This window comes from Nannobrachium achirus (genome assembly GCF_963921795.1).
Source record: "Nannobrachium achirus genome assembly, chromosome: 20".
NCBI lineage: Eukaryota > Metazoa > Chordata > Actinopteri > Myctophiformes > Myctophidae > Nannobrachium > Nannobrachium achirus.
This window is the reverse complement of record NC_137827.1, coordinates 35,820,763-35,845,538: the sequence shown is the minus strand read 5'-3', so window position 1 is coordinate 35,845,538 and position 24,776 is coordinate 35,820,763. Positions and strand designations below refer to the sequence as shown.

General features: G+C 42.7%; 1 protein-coding gene across 7 annotated transcripts in view; it reads right to left on the bottom strand.

Moving 5' to 3' along the window:
- The window catches only part of trim9 (tripartite motif containing 9), a gene marked incomplete at both ends in the record, with an annotated part of 50,860 nt that overhangs the window by 3,672 nt on the left and 22,412 nt on the right, over positions 1-24,776 (bottom strand). For 2 of the 7 annotated variants that reach the window (XM_080749994.1, XM_080749996.1), the window contains 5 exons: positions 2,827-2,965; positions 8,284-8,429; positions 10,080-10,233; positions 10,931-11,041; positions 24,127-24,249. In XM_080749994.1, the coding sequence (XP_080606120.1) occupies positions 2,827-2,965; positions 8,284-8,429; positions 10,080-10,233; positions 10,931-11,041; positions 24,127-24,249 (673 nt within the window). Of the gene's footprint in view, positions 1-619; positions 659-2,795; positions 2,966-8,283; positions 8,430-10,079; positions 10,234-10,930; positions 11,042-24,126; positions 24,250-24,776 lie in introns of all 7 variants that reach the window. The other 5 variants (XM_080749993.1, XM_080749992.1, XM_080749995.1 and 2 more) reach the window with 5 other exon arrangements.

The following is a 24,776-nucleotide window of genomic DNA, read 5'->3' as shown; positions in this document are numbered from 1 at the left end:
ATTACCAAGCCAACCATAGCTTGGCTTCTCTCAGTGTGAATGCAGCATTACAGTATGTAAGGACAAATAATATTATGATAGCACATGATTCATGATCTATACTCTATAATTTACTAGAATGCTAACAGGAAATTACAAATGTCTGTGAAAATAAGATTACCAGCTATTGTATACCTAACTATTGTGCATAGGAGAAGGTGAGAATCCTTAAGAACGAGCAGTTGCAATTCTTATGGGCTCCTTTCATAATTTTATATTGGCTTGGGATATACCCTGTAAAATGTATCATATTGCACACTATTCTATTCTATACCACGTTACTTTGACCTCAGGGGTAATTTTAATTATAGGCACGATACACAGGTGCCGGTTGTCATTGTGTTTCTCTAACACCAAGTGGAATAGCACACCTATTTATTTCCCAAGGGAAATAAACGGCGACGTGCTTAGAAGTCTATCCAGAAAGCGTAATAATTGCAGCCCATGGAACAGCCGACTGCCCGTCCCTTTTGGTTTCATAGTGAGAGATTTGATCTAATGTAACAGGCGATGGGCAGGAGAGGGATGGGAGCAATGGAGACAGTCAGCAATGAGAGGTCTCACAAGGACCCGTCCATACCTGAACCTAGAGATTGCATATCACATGGGGGGAGTCCAGCTGAAATGTGAAATGAATGGAGGATAGCCAGGAAGAGAGAGAGAGAGAGAGAGAGAGAGAGAGAGAGAGAGAGAGAGAGAGAGAGAGAGAGAGAGAGAGAGAGAGAGAGAGACCACAATAGAGAACAAGAGAGAGCAGTGGCAGCAAGAGAAACAGAGATAGAACAAGAGGGACACCAAACGAGAAAGAGAGGGAGGGAGGGAGAGAGAGAGAGAGAGATAGGAGAGAGAAAAGAGAAGGGGTTGACGCTGTTAAAGCAAGACAGTGTACACAGTAAAATCCTTAGTGTTAATTTGACTCTGATGTAACCTCATGGACCCGTAACATTTGTATACTCTCGGGAGTTACAAATGGGTTAGGGTCCATTTGGTTCCATTTGTACACTCTGAGAGTTAAATTAACACTGTTTTTTTTTTTTACAGTGCAGAGGGGTCAGGGAGGCATGGCCTGACAGAGCTAAAGCACATTTGATCAGGGAAGCTGGTTCACCTTAGGGGCCAAAGGTCAAAGATCAATGATCTAAAAAAAGAAACCGCCACAGATGCCGAAAACAATATTATAGACTCGCAGTCCAGTGGAAATCTCCTATAAAACTCAAAACCACAGGCTATGATCATTTGGATCACGTCCCAATTTTCAACCATTAAACCTAACTTGATTGAGAAAGATAAATGAAACACAAATTATGCAAAGGATTCAAGCTGTCAAAACATGAGATGTCAAAACTCTGTGGGGAAAAAACGCCTAAAGATTCAAGCTCATCCTCAGCTGCTTATCGTCACTGTCAGGCAGAAACCTTGTATCTCCAAGTTTCAAATGTATGTTTTTTGGTCAATTAAAGCGTTACTTCATCATACAAGAGTGTTGCACAAAAGTAGTGAAAATAGCTGATCTACAAGCACACAACGCCTCGCGGTGTGAGGCGTTATGCGAGGGGTTGTGTGCTTGTAGAACTAGATTGGCTATTTTCACTATTTGAAATCATTTTTAAAATAATAACAAAAAAACTAAGGTTATGGACATACAAGGTTTTCACCCGACAACAACGTTATGCACGTCAGGGAGTCTGTCTGAACCATTGACCATATTAACACGGTGCCGCAACCCCGAGAGCAAAATGGTCACTGTGTGAGTATGTATCAATTCAAGTCGAATGATGAACGACAAGCTTCCCCATCTAATGCTTTAATTTGTACTTTGTCGTATGGCGCGTCGCATGCCAATAATAACCAATCTACAGGAACACAACAACACATCTGATATTTTTGGTGTGCAGCGCATCGTACGTCAATGTATAATTTAGTCTTATTGCAGAGCAGCAGAGAGCTAATGGGAGCAGACATACAGGTGGATTAAACATACTGTACTACTGTACTATATGAGCTTGTTTTAAAGCTAAAAAAAGTGGACTCTCAAACAGAATTTGTGTAAAAATTGTTTATCAGTTCAGCCCCAAGTTAAATTAAATTCAAGGAAATTCTGTTTAAGGGTGCAATGTCCCATTAAAATCACAATGCCACATGAGTAGTACATAAAATGTGCAGTATACATTTTGTACACTCTCATAGCTGAATTAACACACTGGTTCTCAACCCTCAAATTCGGGGGACCACCATGCTTCCAAATGGACCCTTACAGTTCTGTAACTTTTAACTCTGTGGATTTCACATTGTACACAGTGGTCCCCAGAACCAATGTTGAGAAGCAGTGAATGAACACATTTTGACTGCGTAGGATGTGGAGTAGGGCTGTCACGATATGACATTTTACATGACGATTAATTGTCACTCAAATAATTGGCGATTAACGATTTAATTGTGTTTTTGTCGTTGATAATTACATTTCTGTTTGGCTTTTAGGCTTTGAAGTTGTACATGGTAGATATGACACATAACCTAAATATACAAAGAAATTACTGACATATTTGACAACTTACTACTTAAAAAATAACTTTGATAGTGGAAATAGCCGATCTACAAGCTCACAACGCGTCGCGATGCGACGCTTTGAGAGCTTGTAGATCTGCTATTTCCACTATTTCAGAAATGTTTCAACATTCACGATTATGACGATTATGACAAAATAATTGCGATAATGTCAAATAATCACGATTAGATGATTATGTAATAATTGTGACAGCCCTAATGTGGAGTGGTTGCTGAACGTACTGTCGGAGGTCTGCATGATCAGGGTCTTGCTGTACTGGCCCACTCCACTGGCGTTGAAGGCTTTCACTCTGGACTTGTACGTACTGTTGAAGTGGAGCCCATCCACCGTGCAGATGGTCTCCGTCCCCACATACACTTCCTGTGAAGACGCACGCACACATACGCACACGCACACACATACAAATACTGATAAACACAAACGTTGACATTCTAGCAGATTGTGTGGACTTTAGTTTTTGTGCTTTTTCTGCCTTTATTGATAGATACAGTACACTGACAGGAAATGGGGAGAGAGATCATGGGGAGTGACACGCAGCAAAGGTCGACGGGATCAGGCCATACTTTTAAGAAGTGTTTTTTTACCACTTGAACCTCAGTATGCTTATTCTGGGGGGAACATAAACAATCGACAAGCACTCAACACATCGCAACGAGACGGACGTGTTGTGAGCTTGTAGATCGGCTATTTTTGGGGAAGACATTTGTTGTAGACACTTGTTGTTGTAAGTGGTTAATATATCCGGTTCTGTCTCCAGGGCGGTTTCAGCGAGAATATTCCATTTGGACACACAGCGGGGAAGTATAATAATACGTGAGTGTGAGTTGGTACAATGGTGCGTGGGGCGAGCCAGCCCACACTACAGAGTATAAATAGACCACTCTGAGCCCAGCGTGCTGTTCTGTAGTGAGTCACATAGGAGCAGATGGTAACAAAACGTCCCTCGCTGTTGCATGTTGTATGTACACCATGACTTTGACTTGTTTTATTTCACCGTTGTTTGTCCAGAAATAGTCCCATTGAGATTCAAGTACTGTAAGTAAGCATACTGTATTACAGTGATTCTCAACCTTTTCAATTTCAAGGTGTATCACGCTATGGACCCCCATTTGATATTATTTGTGGTAAATCTCTGGGACACCAATTTACACTGTAAAAATCTCATTGTTGATTTAATGCTTGAGTGTACGAATCATTTGGTTCCATTTGTACACTCTCGGAGATACAGAACTGCAAGGGTCCATTTGGTACCTAACTCATTTAGGTTGGGAACGCCCTGGAAACCCCCTCAAGGACCCATGGGGATCCCCGGACCCCTAATTGAGGACCAGGGCTGTATTACATACTGTAACTAAACCAAACATTTGTACTGTATGTACTGTACATGGCACGTTTAAATTTGTGGGTGCTTTTCATGGTCAGAGAAGAATCAACTCACAACTGCACACCCATCTAGCGTGGCTTGTTGCTGCACTGCTCTGGTTGAGCAGCCAAACTGCAGTGTACCAGTAAAATGGCCGCCAAATAACAAAACTGACTCCAGGCTGAACGGCAATTTGGCATCGACCGCCTGCCAATTAGTAGCTAACGGATACAGTTGGAGCATCTGTCGTGAGTTGTTCATAAATTAGATGCTCTGATTCAACACTTGTAATGGAGACAAAGAGACTTGTCGCATACAGACAATTAAGGTCACAGAATGACTTTGGGGTGGCTGAGGAGGGTGAAGATTGTTCAGAGCTTATGTTGGCCAGGTGACTGTGGTTAGCTAGCCATCACTGGGAGCGCCAACCTCCACAAAGTCACCTCTAAGTTGCAGTACAATTGAATTGGTAATTGTGTTCAGCAGGGTAGGTTCTGTCCAGTAATCCACATTTTGCTGTCGCTCAAGCGTCACTGTTGAGCAAAACATTAAAATAAGCTTAAATCACCATACTGGTTGTAGAGGAACCTGCTCTCATGTTAAGGTACAGAGGGCTGAAAATGATATGCCCTGTCATTGTCCTGACTACATTGTTGGGGGGGGAAATAAGACTCTCATTGAAACAAAGCAGGTGGGCTCACTGTGTAGAGACAGGGAGGGTCCTTTTACACCACTGACCTCTGTAAAGAGTATGCACATAGCCTTGATCTCAGATCGCACTTCCTGTGGGATCGCCCCATCTAACAGCTGCATTACGGCACCCTCCCTCCCTGACACAGTGTCATTTAATTCCCCCCAGCGTCACATACTCATAACAATCAGAGCTCCTCGGCAACAAGGCCCCACACATCGCACATGAAACCGCCAGCCATACGTCCACCCAAGGGGACCCAGTGACAATGACTTGCTTTCACCTTCCCCTGGTTGCACTGGTGGTGATGAAGGAGTTCTTTGTTGAGATGACCCCGCCATCATAGATCATTAAGATCCTAGTTACTATAGCAACTAATTGTATGTGTGACATTTATTGTTGTAATTGTAATCTGAATGTGGACTATTGAGTCAAACCTAAAACCACATTAAGGTTATTAGTCGATATACTGTATAGTCTACGATATAAGTAAAGCATCCACTCTGTCAAAGTGTAATGTAGACAGTGAAGGGTTTAAGTGCCCTACTGTCATTTACCCAGCACCATAACATTAATGACTAACTGTCAAATGATTTTTTTTCACTATCAATCATTTGACAGTGTAGGCGTGACGTTTGTCCAATCATGGATAACTGATTGTGGAACAAATCTATGTTCTGGCATCCTCCTCCCCCTTCTCTCAGCACAAATACTACTCAGGACATTGTTCACCACAGTAATAGATGGCTGCTAAAATGATTAACAATAATAATAACATTTGCTATGTGGAAAGTCAAAGGTGATAATTGGATTACTAAGATAAATAAAATAGTTGCCCACTTGCGCCAATTGAAAGCGGACAATCGTGTTGTTTCACAACAAAAGAACATGGGTGGGCTTACTGGGATACCTATATCACTCAAGTTTCAGTGAGAGAGCCAGAGGTGCTGCCATACAGGAGTGCCTCTTTTGAACCAATGTCTAAAGCTTCAGAGGAAATTTGACCTACTATCAACAACCAAATCCGAGTTTCAACTACTTAGGTTTTTAGGTCTAAAGAGCTGCCAGACTCAAATCTCCAACCATCTCCGACCCAGCAGGAGTTATTTTCCACCTATTATTCCCAATATTTGGGATGATGATAACTCTCTTGATCAGATCCCCAATCCAAAAGCTGATGAGAATCATGCCAGGGGCCTGGGAGACCCCATATCCAGGCAATTAACTCCCCAGCCAGGATGGGCTTACTGTCAAATTTTTAAAACGCTTTTCTGCTTCGATGTCCCAGTTTTACAGGAAATGTTTAATGAGGATTGTTTTAATGCCAGCATTCCCTCTACCATATCGTAGGCAATCATTACTTTGTTAATTAAAAAGGACAAACATCCCTTTGTTGGTTGCTACAGATCTATTTTGAATGTGGACTTTAAAATCTTGGTTACCCATTTTCAACAAGCTCTCAGATGCCGTATTTCCATAGATCAAACAGGCTTATGTTGAATAGACAATCCCAGTTACACAATCAATCAAGGGTTTCAATACCAGGGTGTTTTCTTTACAGAGTAATTCTATTCTATTATTATTAATAATGATTATTGTTATTGAAAAGTGTTGGAACTATTTAAACAGGATTGTCTGATTCTGGGCAGCCAAAAATATTCCAAAAATGTAAGTGATACCCGCTATACTGTAGACGTAAGCAATCGCCTGCCAATTTTGCCAATCTTATTCATGTGCTGCGGGCCTGCCCCAGATTTATTGACAGAAATACTTCAAATCGTATCACAGTGTATACAATATTCCCATAGAACCTAACCCACTCACAGCCACAATTTCGAGGGTTATTACCTCACAACTCTGTTAGCCAGACACCTTATTCCCCTCAAACTATCCATAGCCTACCAGTGAGACGCAGAGAGAGTAGACGGATAATGTGCCATCTTATAAGGAGTATTTGAACTGTATGAAGATACGGTTGAAAATGTGTGAAGTGCTCCTTGAATGTATTGCTTATATTTTAGGTTAGGTTAGGTATTTTAGTATGTGTTTGCGTACTCAGTTATTTGTTTTGTTCCCTATCTTTTTTGTTCTGCTGGGTGGGAGGTTTGACTGGATGGATATTTTAGAGCTGTATGATGGGAGGTGGGTGTGAAGTATGACTAGTAGGGATGGGAGGGTGTCATGTTGGTAAGGTGGGAAACCAAAGCTATGTGGGAAGTGGGTGGTTGGGTAAACTGTGAAACCTACAAACTGCTTAATATGTCTGATGATAACAGTTTATGTTTGTGCTTGTACACAAAATGCATAAAAATTAAACAAAAAGAATATATATCTACGTTCTTATGTGTCGGACAGATAATAGTAAGAGTAAACAACATTGTGTGAGTAGAAACCCTAGTAAAACATCTCAAAGATTATACCGTATGGCTTATGATCGTATGGTCTACTCCACTCTATGCTACTGTATGTGAAATTCATAAACTGATGCCAAAAATGGTATTGTAATAATTCATCACCTGTACTGTCTGGCACAAAACATTTTCAGATGGGGGTCTGAAGCCAAATATACATTTTGGGGGTCCTTTGCATGAAAAGGAACCACTGCAGTAAGGACCAGTTGATAAACACTGACCTGACCTGATAAAGATCCACCTGGACCAAGATACGTTCAGTTACCAAAATAAACACGCATTAATAATAGAATTGGGTGTGTTTCATACTTTTTTCTGTTGTTTGTTTGTTCTATTCAAAGTGTGTGGGATTATCCTCAGGTTCAGATGTATATTTTTGGAGCTGTGTGAAACACAGGCTCCCTATACGTGGCTGTGTGGGTCTGTCTGTCTGTCTGTCTGTGTGTATGTAGCCTGAACTTCCTAAACTTCGGCACGCTACTAGTCCCACAGTTTTGCCACCACACACTCGCGCCATATGTCAAATCGACCGGCTTACTCGGGAATCGTGGGCTAGTAACTTGCTAAGAGAAAGGTTCAATAGTTTAATTGATATTAATTTATTAGTGAATTATTTTTCCCCATTGACTTATAATGGGAATCGCAAAAACTCACATTCAATTATTTGTCTCTCGCAAACCATAGGGGCTAGAGTTTCAAGACTTGGAGAGGAGGTTCATAATGATTTCAAGGATTAAATAAAAAATAATTGTGTCATTTGGCCGCATGGTGGCGCCATAACACCCCACTTTACGTTTTGGCCTGTAACTCTTGAACCGTAGGTCGGAAAATTAAAAATATTTTTTCCCTGGATTCCTTGGGTCATGACGCATCTCCCCATATAGGCCACGCCCATTTGCGCCATGATAGATTTTCCGCCATCTTGAATTTTCTCCAAAACACACTTTTTGCTCCTTTTCCTACATATTTTCTTCAAATGTCACAAAAATCGGTACACATGATCCACACACACACACACACACACACACACACACACACACACACACACACACACACACACACACACACACACACACACACACACACACACACACACACAGCTCCACTTCACACGGGTGTGATTTTTTTAATACGATTAGTATTTTATTACTTTTCTCCGGTGTAAAAACATCAACATTAACAATCACGTAAGATGTAAAAAAGCATTCCCTACCCTGAATGCTCCTCCGCTTCCATCGTCCAGCTCCAGGATGTAGCCGTCCACGGCGATGGTGGAGAGCGGCGGCTGTTTCCATGACAACGTGGCGCTGTTGTTCTGCGTGCAGCACTCCTCCAGCTGAAGCATGGGAGGCGATGGGACTGAGAAGAGGCACACAGTAAAAGTGTGTTTCATTTAACAAATGGACAAAATTACACTGAGGATTTTCCTGTGCAGCAAAAACCAGGCCAAGTTACACCCCACTGTGCTACGCAAGACTTGTGCACATGTACAGAAACTGGCACACTCACTCACACTTCCCACTGGACATGACTGTGCAGTAAAGGACCGGTTGAATTTAATTTAGCGCCTTTGTGGCTGAAACACATCGCTCAATCCTCAGCGGGCTCTATCTGCTGAGGAGTCTCAGGTCTTTTGGAGGGCAGGGGGCACTCCTGAGAACTTTTTTTTTTTAACTCTGTGGCGCCACATGCCATCTTCTATCTATGGAGAGGTCCACTGGGGCAGCAGCATCTCAGCTGTTGACATGAAGAGACATAATAGACTGGTTGAGATGGCCAGCTCTGTCCTGGGATGTCCAGTGGGACCCAGTGGGGGTGGTGGGAGAAAGGAGAATGATTGCTGTTGCTGCACTCACACGGACAGATATACTGTAAAGCTACATTCTACCATTCATTTTCAAAGGAAACCAGTGACATGAAGATACAAAGTGACACCCAGTGTTTGTACCCCCAATCTTTAATCACGCAGACCCCAATCTATCAGGACTATTGATCCACATGTCTCCAATTTGTTTGGAAAGTCAGCTTTCAAGTTTTGTTCCCCACATACCTGGAACACCTTACAGGCTTTGCTCAAGTATAGCTCTCTTGTTCCCCTAGGTCACTTTACATCAGATATATCATCTTTGGTTAATCTAAATTATAACTGTTTTAATTGATGTTGATAAATCATGCGATTGATTCTGTATTGTATTTTTTTGCATATTGTTGTTGTGTTTTGTGTTGTTGTTGTAATCTCGTCAACGCTGAAAAAGAGGGTCCCGGCCCTCAGTGTGTTCTCTGAGAAAAATAGCTTAGCCGCTAAGCTATCATTCCCTTATCTTGTGAATATGTAGTCTGCTGTATTTGTATATGCATCAATCCTCCTTTGCATTGTTCGTAAGCATTTTACAGGATATTATTCATTAGTAAATGTACAGTACAACAACCATATGGTTGGCTGTTCGTGCACAAACACAAACTAAATGCCAGGTCATTCTGAACTTGATGAAAGACAGCTCCCTGAACCTCCCTCCTACACATTATCACCTCTCATGCCATCTGTTATTGTTCACAATATAAACAGAGGCAGCAGGGATATGTGAATGCAGAAAATGTCTTTGCACTACAGGGAAACAAGAACACACTCTATAGGGTCTATATATAAATGCAGCCCAGGTTGTTCCCAAATAGGAAAGTAACAGACAAGGTGGAGGTCACTCCATGACGCAAACTCCATTACAGAGAGTGCATTATCATGCTTATACCCATGGCCACTTCCCATAGGCTGTGTTTGTATTTTTGAGTGGTGCTCTTGGAAGGAGCTAAGCTCCTACATCTGGATTTGTCTGTTTGTACGCCCAGGGTGACATTGGCCAAGCTACGCGGGAGAATGGTTATTTAGCTGTTGACTTGGACTATGATTGATTTGAACACCTGCCAGCCAATGAGACAAGGACATAGTATAATCCTCCTTAAGATATACCTGCACCTGACATAATAATGTCGTCAACAACTTCTCCACTCTACCTTTCATCTGTACAAAGTCCAGTTGGTGAATGGTCTGCAGGAGGGGTCCGCTGTCCAGGGTCAGGTCAAAGTCACTGGTCATCCTGGGAGTGAGGGTTCCCTTCCCCCACTGGCTCTCTGTCATGTGCACCCTCCGGATCAAGGCATCAGAGATCTGGTAGAAGGACGGGGTAATAACTATGGTCACAATTTCATTACAGTCTGTAGTGTTCCTGGTCAACATAATGACAACGCACCGGGTTTTAGTCTGACTCTGATGCCAGATTTCTGGGTCCGATGCCGATCCCAAATGAACACTTTACTTATACAGTACGCAAAAATAAATGAACACAAATAATATATATACATACATATATTTTCATAACCACTCAACCACCATTTCAAATATTTTAATAGCTACGATTTACAAGCTCACGTAGATCGTTTATTGTTCAAATTTCTGACATGACATGTCTAATGTACGGATGCCAGGTTGAAAGTGGTAAAGAATAGGGACACATCGGCTGCATAACTAATTGCAGATACAGAGTAAAATAAATAATGGACGATATATCGGACAAACCGGTTTATCGGTCTGGCCCTACTCACGACCTGTGTGCCACTTGTACCTCTCCTCTTCACTATCCATTAAAAATCTGAAAATGCCATACCATTAAAAAATATGATAAGCTAGTCATAATGAGTACACTATGCCTGCACACACACTCTGTGCTTGACAGAGCACCTAGCCATGAAATAATCTGACTCTAGAATAAATTTCACTAAAGCCCTTTATTCCAAAAGACAACCCTCGTCTTGTAAATAATTCAACGTTGCAGATTCCACAACCCATACGGAAAGTGACATCTGACCTGTAGGAAGCCGCTGGGGTCGTTCTCCTTGATGACCTCCAGACAGTACTCCATCAGTCCGGTGGTCTGACGTAATTTCACTGTACAGTGGGAGATCTGGTCTCGTACCACCTGGGACAGGAACCAGGGAGAAAAGAAGAGGGAGACAAAGGAGGGAAGGGAAGAATATATAGAAGAAAGTGAATTATGGAAAATGAAGCATAAATAGTACTTTATATAGCCTGTATGCAAGACTACATACCGTATACTTTGCACAAGTACCGGTACAGTATGCAGAATTAAATATGCAATACATATACATAGCCTATATGACATCAGGTATGCAAGACCAATGCAAGATAAAGTATACAGGATCCGCACATGCATATATGAAGGCATGTACACATACACATAATTTAGATAAATAACCCTCTTCAAATCATTACTTTCCTCACTGCTGTAATCAATCAAAATATGAAGGAAACTCTAGCAGTCATTACTGATGACAGCAATCAGAGTGGAATCATGTATGCAGCTACTGTCCTGTGGTACTGACACATACAGTGTCAGGGAGAGGATAAAATGGAGGCATCGGATACAGGGAGATAGAGAAGAAGCAATGTGTTCTTCAGAAATTAGAAATTAGGAAGTAGGAATGGGTGATTAAAAAAAAGGACAGGCAAGGAAAAAAGGAGAGAAAGGCTATATAAGGATTGGAGAATGGAAAAGTGGGTGACTGAGACAGAGAGAAGACAAATGGAATGAGAGTGGGAAAACAATGATTTAACACGAGTGTTGATGGATGAAGAGAATATAAATGAAGCGGGTCAAGACAAAAAACAATAATGAGATTACACTGGAATTCTATAATTGATAATCATTTGACTCTTGACAGATTGGGAGAGAGGGATTGGGTTAACAGACACTGGCAATCATTCCTGTTGCTGATGTTTGCATCAGCAACAGGACATAGCAACAGGAGGAAATTCAGGTTTCATGGTAGCAATAGCAGTAAGAGAGAAACACAGGGGGAAAAAAGTAAAACAGGCTTAGACACAAGCTATCTGCCTGGGTCTCTGAATGACAGAGTTACCAAATGCACAGTCTATAACCAGTCACTGTAAGAACATTATGAATGAATATACATAATGTATATCACCAATAAATATCGATACAGTATATATACTATCAATTATCAACCATATGAATCAACAGTAAGTATCTGGGTAATGTATGTACAATCTATCAACAGCGAATATGTGAATGAATATGTGCAAACAGTGCATATACAGTATGACACACCACACTACTGCAGTTTCCAGGCTGAAAGAGGCTGCAGTTTTTTAATGAGAAGGAAAGGTACTCCAGATGGGACGCTTAATAAGGTAATTGGGCATTGTGTTACCTCCCTGGTCTACAAAATCTGTTATACCTCAGGGCACAGATTTGCTATTTATCTACTGTATATCATGTAGCCCTAGACACAAATACATTATATATCTGATCTCTCCACCGATCTACAAGCTCACAAAGCTTGCAGAAATATTTCTGAAACACGTAGCACCTAGAATGACATGTCTCAAATACGAATGCCATGATTACAGTGGTTAATAACAAAGCTACAAAGCACATGTAATTCATAACTGAACATAATTGACCAACAAGGATTCACTTGGCATCAGCAGCACCCATATGCATACTGCGCTAGCTACGAAACCCCTCGCGATTACAAACGTGACAGCCCATATGTTGTTTCATCGCACACCCATGCAGATGTCCAAAGAGCATCCTCTCAGCATTCACAAATCAGCAGAGGTGCTGGACTGAGTGTTGCTAGGTAACAGTAACTTCAGTGCTTTTATCCGAATGCTTCCAGGGCTGCGAGGAGAGGGAAAGCCTCTATCTGGCCATTTACTGACGCAGCATACGTAAGGATGGCTTGAGTACAATGTATACTTTGTCGCACAGCGGTGTCTCTCGCCAAAAATAACAGTTAAAGCAAGCTAACAAAGCACTGTACCGTGATGTGTTGTTAGCTGCTGACAGCATTGTGTGACGAAGTATAATTTAGGATTTGATAAAGACTGCGGAAGGAACTGCATTAACTATGCAGGAAGTGTACAATGCTACTGAGTACTGACACATGAATAAGTATACACAGACTCAGCTAATTGCACTGTAATCATCACTGTAGTGTCTTTAACAAATAGTACCTAATTTACCATTACTGTAATGACTGTTGACTGAGGGGAAGAGTGTGAGAGATTTAATAGGGACGGTGGTCACAACAGACAACAGCATTAACATGGGTACTAACACCCCGTATAACAAACCTATACTATACTTACAGACAACGCTAATTCAATTGTGATAATGGCACGATTCTAGCATGATTTACAAGTAAAGTTCAAGTTGTGGTGTATCTATGGCAGCCAGGTGCCCAAATCGCTGTTGTAAGGCAACGGTTTCTGTTGTGTGTGTCAGAACAGAGCTTGATCAGCGAGAGAGAGAGAGAAGAGGAGAGATAGAGAAAGACAGGAAAGAGGAGAGAGAAACAGAGAGAGAGAGCGAGAGAGAAGGATAGCAAGAGGAAACTGAATGAGAATGATTTCATGGTGATGTGTGGCACCATGCTGCACCACTATGCCACACACACCGTACCACAGACACTGACCCAGCTCATTATATTCTCGTTATCCTCCACTTTTCATAAACTGTAATCAATCTGGACACAGCACATGCACGGTGGTGACCCTCTCTCATCATGCTTCGACGGGGAGCAGCAGGTTTTAGGACTCGCCTCCCCCGGGGGACTCTGATGATCTGGCCTCATCTATATTATTTCTCTGGTCAAGTGCCATGGAGGCCTGCTGTGTCAAGCCAGGACCATCCATCCACACTGCCCCGCAGTGGCCTGGCAGAGCTCCAGGAGGTATTTCTCACTGCTGTGCAGTCGCAGCCTATTTAACAAACACACTCACGATGTCTCTTCCTACTGTACCTCCCACTGCATTTAGAATCACACATAGAATCACTTGAGTTGCAGATCCACTTTATTGTCCCCGGATGGGTAATGGCTCGCAGCAAGGCATAAAACGTTAACCAAATTGCCTCGTGAGGGTCTATTGACCATATTCACCTGGCGGCCATGTTTGAAATTTGCATTGAAACCGGGTGGCAACTGGGGTGGCATTTCATCAACTTAATGGCAAGATGGCCGCCGTGTGAATATGGTCAAGTCTGTAATTAGCCTTTTAATTTGACATTTGTTTTGTAATTGTGGGCTCGCCTGGAAGGCGAGCACACGTATGTTATCTTCATTATTTATTTGTTTATTTATTTATCTATCAGTCAGTATCTCCTCAAAACTTTGGCGCGATTCATCTCCTACATGCTTACACCTTTCAACACCATTCAAAATTTTATGTGTTCAGCTTACTGAGGACACGTGTGCTTGTATTTCTTGTTTTGAAATGTTTTGTAGAATAATTATAAAAAAATAAAAATGTTTAACTTTAAGCACCCAATGCATTTCCAATGGGTTTAGTGAGTGGGGACAGAGTGAGACAGAGGAAAGGGACCCATGTTTATATTAATGCGCTGTGGCTGCAATATTCACACTTCAGATATGCTATTTATATCATTGCGTTCACACAGGTCTGCTCTCTGATTTGATCCAAATATCTAAGCTGTGTGATGTATATATTCTGAGTTAAAACTACAAATATCTCTAAATGTCCCTCTCCACTCTACTGATTGAAACAGCTGTGATTAAAGGCCTGTCTGTCATTGGCTGTTCTGTGGTGCTGCAAAGTAACCAAGTACATTTACTCAAGTATATACAAGTACTTGTACCTACAGTACAATTTTGAGGTACGTTTACCCTACTTTCCATTTTTGTTACATATACTCTACTATAAATACAGCATTTGACAGCTTCAGTTACTTGTTACTTTGTAGATTTTATTATTAATAAAAAAACATAGATGGACCACTTAATACTGCTATGAAGTTGATCTACAATGTGCACGCACACGCACGCATGCACGCACGCGCACACACACACACACACACACACACACACACACACACACACACACACACACACACACACACACACACACACACACACACACAAACAACTGTTACTGTGTTACTGTGGAGACGTTTGCTTGTATTTGTCTTTGAGACATGTTTTTAGAAATTTTAGTTAAAAAGAATAAGGTTTTAGGATCCCGGGCAATGGGATTTACAGTATATATCCTAGAACCCGCAGGGACACTCAGCCGTATTAGTGGTTGTTGTTGGTTGTCAGGGAGATATCACAACCAATGCATTTTCAAATCAGATCCACAAACACAATAAAAGTCATGCTCCACTCCTCAGTCTGGAGTGGCCACATAGAAGAACGCCTTGGTTATAGACATAGTGGAGGACAGATGTGATCTGGGATTGTTAACCTACAGTATATGCACTCAATATACACCTCTAGAACACATAGAATATGTACAGTACAGTAAGGTTCAGTAGAGTACAGTAAAAGTACAGTAAGGTTCAGTAGAGTACAGTAAAGTACAGTAAGGTACAGAAAGGTACAGTACAGTAAGGTAAGGTATAGTAGAGTACAGTAAAGTACAAAACAATAGAGTAAGGTACAGTAGAGTACAGTAAAGTACAGTAAGGTACAGTAGAGTACAGTAAAGTACAGTAGAGTACAGTAAAGTACAGTAGAGTACAGTATAGTAAGGTACAGTAGAGTACAGTACAGTATGGTACAGTAGAGTACAGTATAGTATAGTACAGTAAGGTACAGTACAGTACAGTAAGGTACAGTAGAGTACAGTAAAGTAAAGTACAGTAAGGTACAGTACAGTAAGGTACAGTAGAGTACAGTAAAGTACAGTAAGGTACAGTACAGTAGAGTACAGTAAAGTACAGTAGAGTACAGTAAAGTACAGTATAGTAAGGTACAGTAGAGTACAGTACAGTAAGGTACAGTACGGTACAGTAGAGTACAGTATAGTATAGTACAGTAAGGTACAGTACAGTACAGTAAGGTACAGTAGAGTACAGTAAAGTACAGTACAGTACAGTACAGTACAGTACAGTACAGTAAAGTACAGTAAGGTGCAGTACAGTATAGTAAGGTACAGTACAATACTGTAAGGTACTGTACCTTACAGTACCTTAAAGTATCCTATTTGTTGGGTTGGAAGCGAGCCCACACTGTTTCGAAGGAACAGTATTTCTAGTTAGTATTGCTATTGCTGCAAAGGAAAATCCATGAACTGACAATAGCGTCTTCTCCTCCATCCATCTGTCTTCTGCCTCTCTCCTTACATGACCCAGAAGATTTGTAACAGAAATAGAAGTGCTGCACCACTGACACACATTATACAGAAAAAATAACAGAAAAAAATTGAAGACATTTTAATCCTTAAAACAAATAAATAACTGATTACGGTAACCAACTGGGGCCCATTAATTAGGATCCATGTGTATACTCTCTGATTAAATGGGATAGGGTCCATTTGGTTCCATTTGTACTCTCTGAGCTAAATGAACACTGAGAATTTGACTGTGTGTGTTCTATTCAATTCCACCAAGACATTCATCTGTTTCTTGGTAGACTCAAAAGACAGTCTCTTAAACGCCTCGCTCAACTAGAGACTGATGACAATCGCTCATCTTTTGTTGCTAAAACTGTATTGAAACCAGTTAGAGAGTAAAAGCAACTGCATTGCAGAACCAACCCAAAGTCCTTAGGGCAGTCCTTCAGATAGGGACGGTGAAAGGATTGGGTTTCAAAGCAGTGGCCATAGTTTCGTAAAGGCTGCTGTTCATTTTCAACTACTTTGAACTTCGATTTCCACACGTATCAGTAGATCTACCAATCTAGGTGAGACTAGTTTCTTAGTGGATTTGATGCAGAGACACATCAGCAACTTTAGTAGATCTCTTGTTCTTGCTGCCTTTTTTCCTTCTTCTCCTTATGTGACCCACTCAACTCAGTCGCCTCTCCTGCCCTCCATTTCGCATTAACACTTCTCAGTTCACTGAGCTGACAACTTCAAGGCACATGCACTTCTTATATTCCTGACAGTTTTTTTTTCTCTTTTGTTCTTTTTGGATGGCAATCAGCTCGTAAGGAAGATGTGAACCTGCTTGAGGCCATATCACTGTGCCTCCTGATCACCTGCTAATGGGTGAATGTGTTGAACACAAGGGGGGAGTGTGATTCAACCTGCAGGTGATAGTATGAGAATAGTAAGAGCAGAAAGGTCAGAGGAGATCGATAGAGAGAGACCTGCATACTAAGATAGGGAAAATCCCAGTTGTCCAACGTCCCAGTTGTCCAACGTCCCAGTTGTCCAACGTCCGACTGTAATTATTGTCCACGACATTGCAAGCGGCGCGAAGGCCAGCGGACCTTGGTCCGGGCGAAGCCATAGTGAATGCAATCGTTATATTTATGCCCAGGCCGTAAGGCCAGGGCAAGCGCACGATAAACGCATGAATGGGATGAAGATCGCTTGCTTTACAGTCTGGTCGCCCAACTGGGACGTTGGACAACTGGGACTAGCCCACTAAGATAGCATGCGTGACTGATACACTATAAAATACATTATTACCAGTAAAACTCCCTAATCGGGAGATAAGCGACCGCCGCAGCGTGATTTTAGGCCAAAATGTGTAGGAGCAGTGTCCAAAAAAGTGTTTGAAAAAATTGGCCTGATGGTGGCGCTATATGGGACAGATCCATGTTGATGAGATGAGTGTAGACATACTGTGTACCGACTTGCGTGATTTTAGGGCAAAATCTGTAGGAGCAGTGTCCAAAAATGTGTTTGAAAAAATCGGCCTGATGGTGGCGCTATATGGGACAGATCCATGTTGATGACATGAGTGTAGACAAAACATGCATGCATGCATGCATGCAAGCACGCACGCACGCACGCACGCACGCACGCACGCACACACGCACGCACGCACCACCACACAGAAACAAACAACAAACATACAGTAAACATACTGTATATATCAGTGCTAACACGCGCACACACACCCACCACAGTACTGTGGAAGAGGACAGCAGTAGAGGGCAGGGAGGCGGCTGTGCAAATGGGGTCACGGCTGTCCGTGCTGCAGCGGCGGAGATGAATGGAGCTCACAGAGGAAGGAGCCTCAACCTCTACCAGACATAATCTGTATGTGGTTGTCATGGCGATGAAGCACATCACTGAGGAAGCTCACACCAACTCAACCGAACCACTCTGACACTTTCAGACTGGGCAAAAGCAAAAAACAACAGGAGAGCAGGAGACTTGACCTTAAAGCCTCACAAACAACCGCTCCCCCATATCCACAACATATTCTCCATCTACGTGTCTCACAGACAATTTGCTGTCTCTTACAGCGGGTTGTGTACAGAATTTGCAATGACTCATGCACCTAACAGCAATGCCATCCACAGGCAGATGAACAGAAAACATTTTAGAAAGAGATGCTATTATTTGGTATCTCCTGACCTGCACATATTTGGCTCTGCTGGACTATGCGACTTTCTTTGTAAAGTGTAATTGCTTCAGTGCTGTGACTGCCTGCTGTGATTATTAGGTCACTGCGGTACTCAGACACCACAGTGGGCTGCAGTCTCCTAACCTGCCTCTTCTTAGCAGTACAGGCTTACTGTATATCCACATAGATATACTCCAAACATTTACAATTTATTAACACTTTGCTTTGCAGTAGTACCTGTCTACCACCGCAGAGAATAGGGGTTTGAATGCACCGGGTGCATCTGGCTTGGCAATGTGTCTATACAGTACATACACAATTGTTCGTGTCCAGGGTTGAGAAGCCAGGTATGGAGGCCAATCTTTGTTGCTGCGGCAGACAGTAATGGTCACCCAGAAATGTAAAAAATGGGGTATAAATAATTGGCCACTCTAAGTTAAAGAAAGAAAACAAATTAAGTATGAATGAAGATCTCTGTGTAACAACACAAAATATACAAAGTGGTATTTTTACCAACTGTTATACAATGTGGCCATTAGGCTTACTGAATAAACCATCTGTAGATCATGTCATATTACAGTTGTTACTACGACAGTGAACTAAACTATTTTAAAAGGGGGACACTATGATTCATATACAGCACAGTAGGTAAAAGGTTATCTCTCCTAAACTAGACTTGAATATCACAAGAAGAGGCTCTCTCACTATTTTCACAGCATTTTATGTAGAAAGGGGAAATGAGTGTGGAAAAATACCATCAGCATTTCACTGTCTCTCTTACTTTAATGTACAGATAAACCGTTTTAGCTGGAGGTTTTATTGATGTGATGAAAACACTCCATTTATATAGTGAGAGAATTATTCATCTGAGATTTGCTTCTAGCACTTTCTTTCCCAACACATTATTATTCATTTCCCACACGGTTGGGCCCATCGTCATCCATCATACACTGCAGAAGTTTCCCTGTGTTTTAATGAGTAAGACTGGAGAGTCTCACATTGACAGCCCATGGGGACAGGGGGGAACCCCAGCAGAGAGAGAGAGAGAGAGAGAGAGAGAGAGAGAGAGAGAGAGAGAGAGAGAGAGAGAGAGAGATGGGGAATTCAATTGAGTGGACAAAGAGAGAAAGCGGCTCACACATACTGTATGAGTGAGCCACAGGAAGGTTGGCCACAAAGACACTAGGATCATTACGGGGGATAATAAAAATAGACCGAGGTGCAGCTGTACTCATTCAAAGGCCCAGGCTTAAAGCATCCCTGAGAAGCTGTATCGAATAGCAAACAGCACAGCGGGCAAAGGGAGGGAGACACAGTGAGACGTAGTTTACAATTCACTTTGTATCACTCTAATCAGCTCTCAGCAGGGCCCCTCATCCGTGGTGGGTTCTCTGCACTGAAACTATGCTTTGCGCAAATACTCACAATCCCAGATATGGTGGGAGGGGGAGTAGAGACGGTACACAAAGGCTTGATTCTATTCGATAGGCACTGTATAGCACAGGCCCATTTATAAAAAGGATAGCGAGTCACATCATGATTCAGTTTATGCTTGTAGATCAGCTATTTTGCTACTTTTGCCTGACACTCTTGTATGATGAAGTAGGCTTAGCAGGGCATTCATTTGCGGAGTTGAAATGTGGAGATAAATGTGACAAGAGGAAATGAGAACGGCGTAAAAGTGAGACAGAAGAGTAGAGCTATCGCTCTAGCCGCCTCTTAGGAGTGACTATAACAACCCCAGGCTTCCTGATGATGTGTCAAAATGGACCTGACTCATAAGTATTGAGGTATAGTTCTTCTCGCCTCCGCATGTAGCATCAAACCAACAGGCCCACATGTCCCTGATGGTCACCATGACGACAGAGCTTTGGCATCAGAGTGGGTTTGTCTCCGGGGGCAGCAAGGGAATGGCGGGGGGACAGCAGCAGGGCTTTGAGAGGCCCAATGGGAGATATGACTTTGATACAGGTAACAGGCCTTCTCCTTGGTACTGTACGTTGGTACAGTACAGAGTCGAGTGCAGTCGTCCTACATAGAACAATTCATACACAGTAAAGGCCAGATTGTTTAATTTAGCTGGTAGTGGGACACGTCTGTGCTGGGCTCAGGGGATGGGTTCCACTTCAACAGTATGCACAAAGCCTTTAATGCCAGTGGAGTGGGCCGGTGCAGACGCTTACTGATCATGCAGACGTCGGAGGGAATGCTGAGCACCATCTCCACACCCTACGCCAGGGGTATTCAATTAGATTAGGAAGGGGGCCACAATTGTAGAATTACTTTAAGTCGGGGGCCACAAGCCTGTGAGAACAAAAAACGGGGCCACAAGCCTGTGAGAACAAAAACAGACTTGACACTTTCTTGCTTGAATATGAACATGTCATTAAGGGCCTCTTAATCCTTTCCTTTATGAATCTTGCAGTACAATATGAAAGGAACTTATTATAGCCTATTATGCATTCTATTATAATACCAGTAAGACTCCCTAATCGGGAGATAAGCGACCGTAGGTCACTTATCTCCACAAATAGGGCAAAAATGTGTTTTTCCAAATTCTTCCTGATCCATGTTGATGACATGAGTGTAGACATACTGTGTAGTAATTTTCGTGATTTTAGGGCAAAATCTGTAGGAGCAGTGTCCAAAAATGTGTTTTTAAAAATCGGCCTGAAGGTGGCGCTATATGGGACAGATTCATGTTGATGGGATGAGTGTAGACATACTGTGTAGCAATTTGCGTGATTTTAGGGCCAAAACTGTAGGAGCAGTGGCCAAAAATGTGTTTTGAAAATCGTCCTGAAGGTGGCGCTAGAAGAGGGCCATGTGAGAGATGAGGGGTGGGGTGTCCGCGTTGCCTTGGCGGACAAATAGGTACCGGCCCCGGCTCTCCCGGACGCTCCTAGCCCGAGTTACGGCATTTTATGTGAGCTGCAGTGGAGGGGGTCCTCCACTGGGGGCGTCACCACTTTTGCATCAGTTCTGGAGCACCAGGAGTGGGTGGTCCCCAGGAATTCCCCGTGAGCAGCCCCGTTGGGGTGGTCATTTGGTAATTTTTGCACATGTGCTAATTTTTTACACTTGGGGGTCCCTGGAGCTCCGGGGGTCCTTGGAGGTTGTAGTTTGGCAGGTAAGAAGTGTGTGTGCAAAATCTGGCATAGATCGGGGCAACGGTTGCGGAGATATGAGCAGGGCAAAAGTGTGACGTGTGAGGTGTGACGCACTGACGGACAGACACCTGGTGGAGCTTTCTATAGTAAGTGCGACCTACGGTCGCAATTATGTGAATGTACTTAAAGCTACAATCCATACGTTTCATGTCCTGCTCGACATTCAAACTTGTGTCTCCCGCATAGCAGACAAGTTCCACCACTTCGGTGAGAAGGAATCCCCCACTTCTGTGGGACAGATATCACGCTTATGAGCTTCAGGCAGCGCTACTTGTCCGGCAAGTAATATTGCATTCAAATGAGCTACGGAGGTAGCCTGTACGCTGCACGCTGTTCTGGCAGTGTTGCCAGGTCTGCTCATTATAAGCTTGTTGTCCTGTAAAGTCTGCGGGCTGCTTTTGTTTGGGCTTGTTTCTGAAGTGTAGTTGCTTATTTGGCCTTGCTTTCAACATTCTTTTAGAAAATAGCTAAAGTAATAGTGCTCAAGAGGTGAAACTGGTCGCTTCTTTTGGGCTTGTTTCATAGACCTGGTCGCTTGTTTCACACACAGAATCTGGCAACCGGAGGCGGAGAGTGTCTCTCCCTGCATGTTTTCTCTCACCAAAACAAAACACAGCACTCTTACTGTAGCTTTGCTTTGGACGAGAGAGTTGAGATTGACAATATGGTATTTAGTTAAAATGTGCGAAGGGAAAATGTCTCTGGCTTATTTACTGTAGGTTGGTTCTGCAGCAGTAGCAAATTAAAGGTCCACTCTACAACCCCCTCAATTCTACCGACTCCTAGAAAAAGACGGCAAAGGACTGAGCAGGTTCTGCTTTTCATCGACGGGTCCCACCGCCTTTATCGACGGCAAGCGTCTCTTGACGACAAGCCCCTGATGGCTCCGGCTTTCTGCTTTCTTGAGTCGCCGACGCCGGTGCTGTTAAGAGGTGCTCTGACATCACGCTCTGACATCACTGTGATGTCAGGGGAACAACTTCCCTTTTACGCCCAGATGTATATAGATATATGCCCATGATGCCAGATGTCACATAACGAATAACTGAGTAAGCATGTTTGGAGTCTCACAGCATATCTCCATATACAGTACATGGATCTCCATGTATGGGTACCAGGGGTCTCCATGATAACTGATCCGATATACATCACTGGCTAGATGGCCAAGACATGGCTCGACCTTGCCCGAAAACGCCCTTAGGCGTCTTACTGGTATGTGTAGTAATACAGTGGTCTACGTATATTATGTTGTGAGAAAGAAGTTCAGATCTAGAAGATTCACCAAAGGAAACGTGTCTTAAAGAAGGACTACATTTGAGACAGCCATTATCTGTTCGGTGTCATTAACACTGAGATTGCTGAGATTGGAGAAAAAAAAAACCAGAGTGAATAAAGAGTGTGACATCTGTCACTGCAAGACATATCCCAAGAATTAGTGAGTGATGAACATGGAGCCACGATTATGCTGGCTGTCATGCAAGACCAGATGCACTGGTCCACTTAGAAATTCCTATGCCTCGGAAGTGTGAATATCCGTTCCCTGCCTCACTGAGAAACCTGTCATCTTTAACAGAAAACAACCTTAATTTAAAAAATCACTAGCTCACAGCTAACATACAGTACATACAACGTACACACACACACACACACACACACACACACACACACACACACACACACACACACACACACACACACACACACACACACACACACACACACACACACACACACACACACACACACACACACTCACACATTAGGTTATGTACATAACCATACATTTATTCTCACATACATGAGAGAGAACATGTGCAGTCATGTCTGTATATGAGTATGTCTATGTCCACATGTACCCATCCTTCTCAAACAGCCTCTGTATGAGAAACCTTAATTCTACAGACCACCCAGGCATGAAATTGGATGATGTTCAGTCCAAGTGTGTATCTCTCGCTCCCTGGGCCCCTCCCTCCTTCCGTCGTGCTCTTCTACGGTCCACGATTGTGCTTGTTTGGTTGGCTGCAAACAGCTTGAGGTAAACGACGGTGTGCCGACCATCTCATGTCTTGTGCTGGGTGCTTAGCTCTCCTGTTATTTCAACGTGCACTACAATAGCTATCTAGTTACTACAGACAGTAGTAGATTACAATTGTTTTAGCTGGCAATAACTTAATTATGTCAGAATCAGAATAGTTTTCATGCATAGTTCCCATCGTATCACTATTTCCATAGACTTTTTAAACCTTCATCAAAGTCTCATCTGCCAAATGGTTGTACATCATTTCACTTTTCTCTTATTTCAATAATCGTCCTAGGCAATTGTGTCTGATCCATGGTCATGGTCACTCTACTGTGTGCGTGCGTGTGTGTGTGTGTGTGTGTGTGTGTGTGTGTGTGTGTGTGTGTGTGTGTGTGTGTGTGTGTGGGTGCGCGCGTGTGTGTGTGTGTGTGTGTGTGTGTGTGTGTGTGTATACTATATTTAAATGTGTGCACGCGCTCACTGCTCTGGGTCAGGTCATGCTTACTCACCAGCAGCTTGTGTTCGTGCTCTTTGTTTACTCGGGACAGCAGCTGGGCCTTACGGCGGTTAAGGGCTTCAATGAGAGCATCACACTGGGCCACCAGGCAAGCTTCGAACTCCACTCCATTCTCCTGGAACACACACACACAGCAATGAACTGTAGACCAGCGTTTCCCAAACAGTGCAACTCGGAACTTATTTGTGGGTTGTGGACCCATTTTATTTATTTCCTATCTGTTTTAAAGAGTGAGACGTAAAATGGATTTTTTGGTCTCAAGCTAAAACGTTGGGGAACAACTAAATAACCAAAATGACCAAAAACAGAGACAGATCGACAGTTAGGATGGTATATGGATCTATGGATCTATGGATCAATGGACTGACAGATAGACAGACAGACAGACAGACATACAGACAGACAGACAGACAGACAGACAGACAGACAGACAGACAGACAGACAAGTCGTTTATTCTATCAAAAAATACAGGATAAATCGACAAAGAATGCAAAACATTCTTTGAGGCGGTACCAAACAATTTGACTAAACAAGGAAGGGGGGTGAGAGAGCGACAGCAGTATTTGGATCAAAACGTCAAGTGGGAAGAGGAGACTGCAGAATGTCCACAGTTGTTGTTTGAATTCTGTTTGCCGTCACAC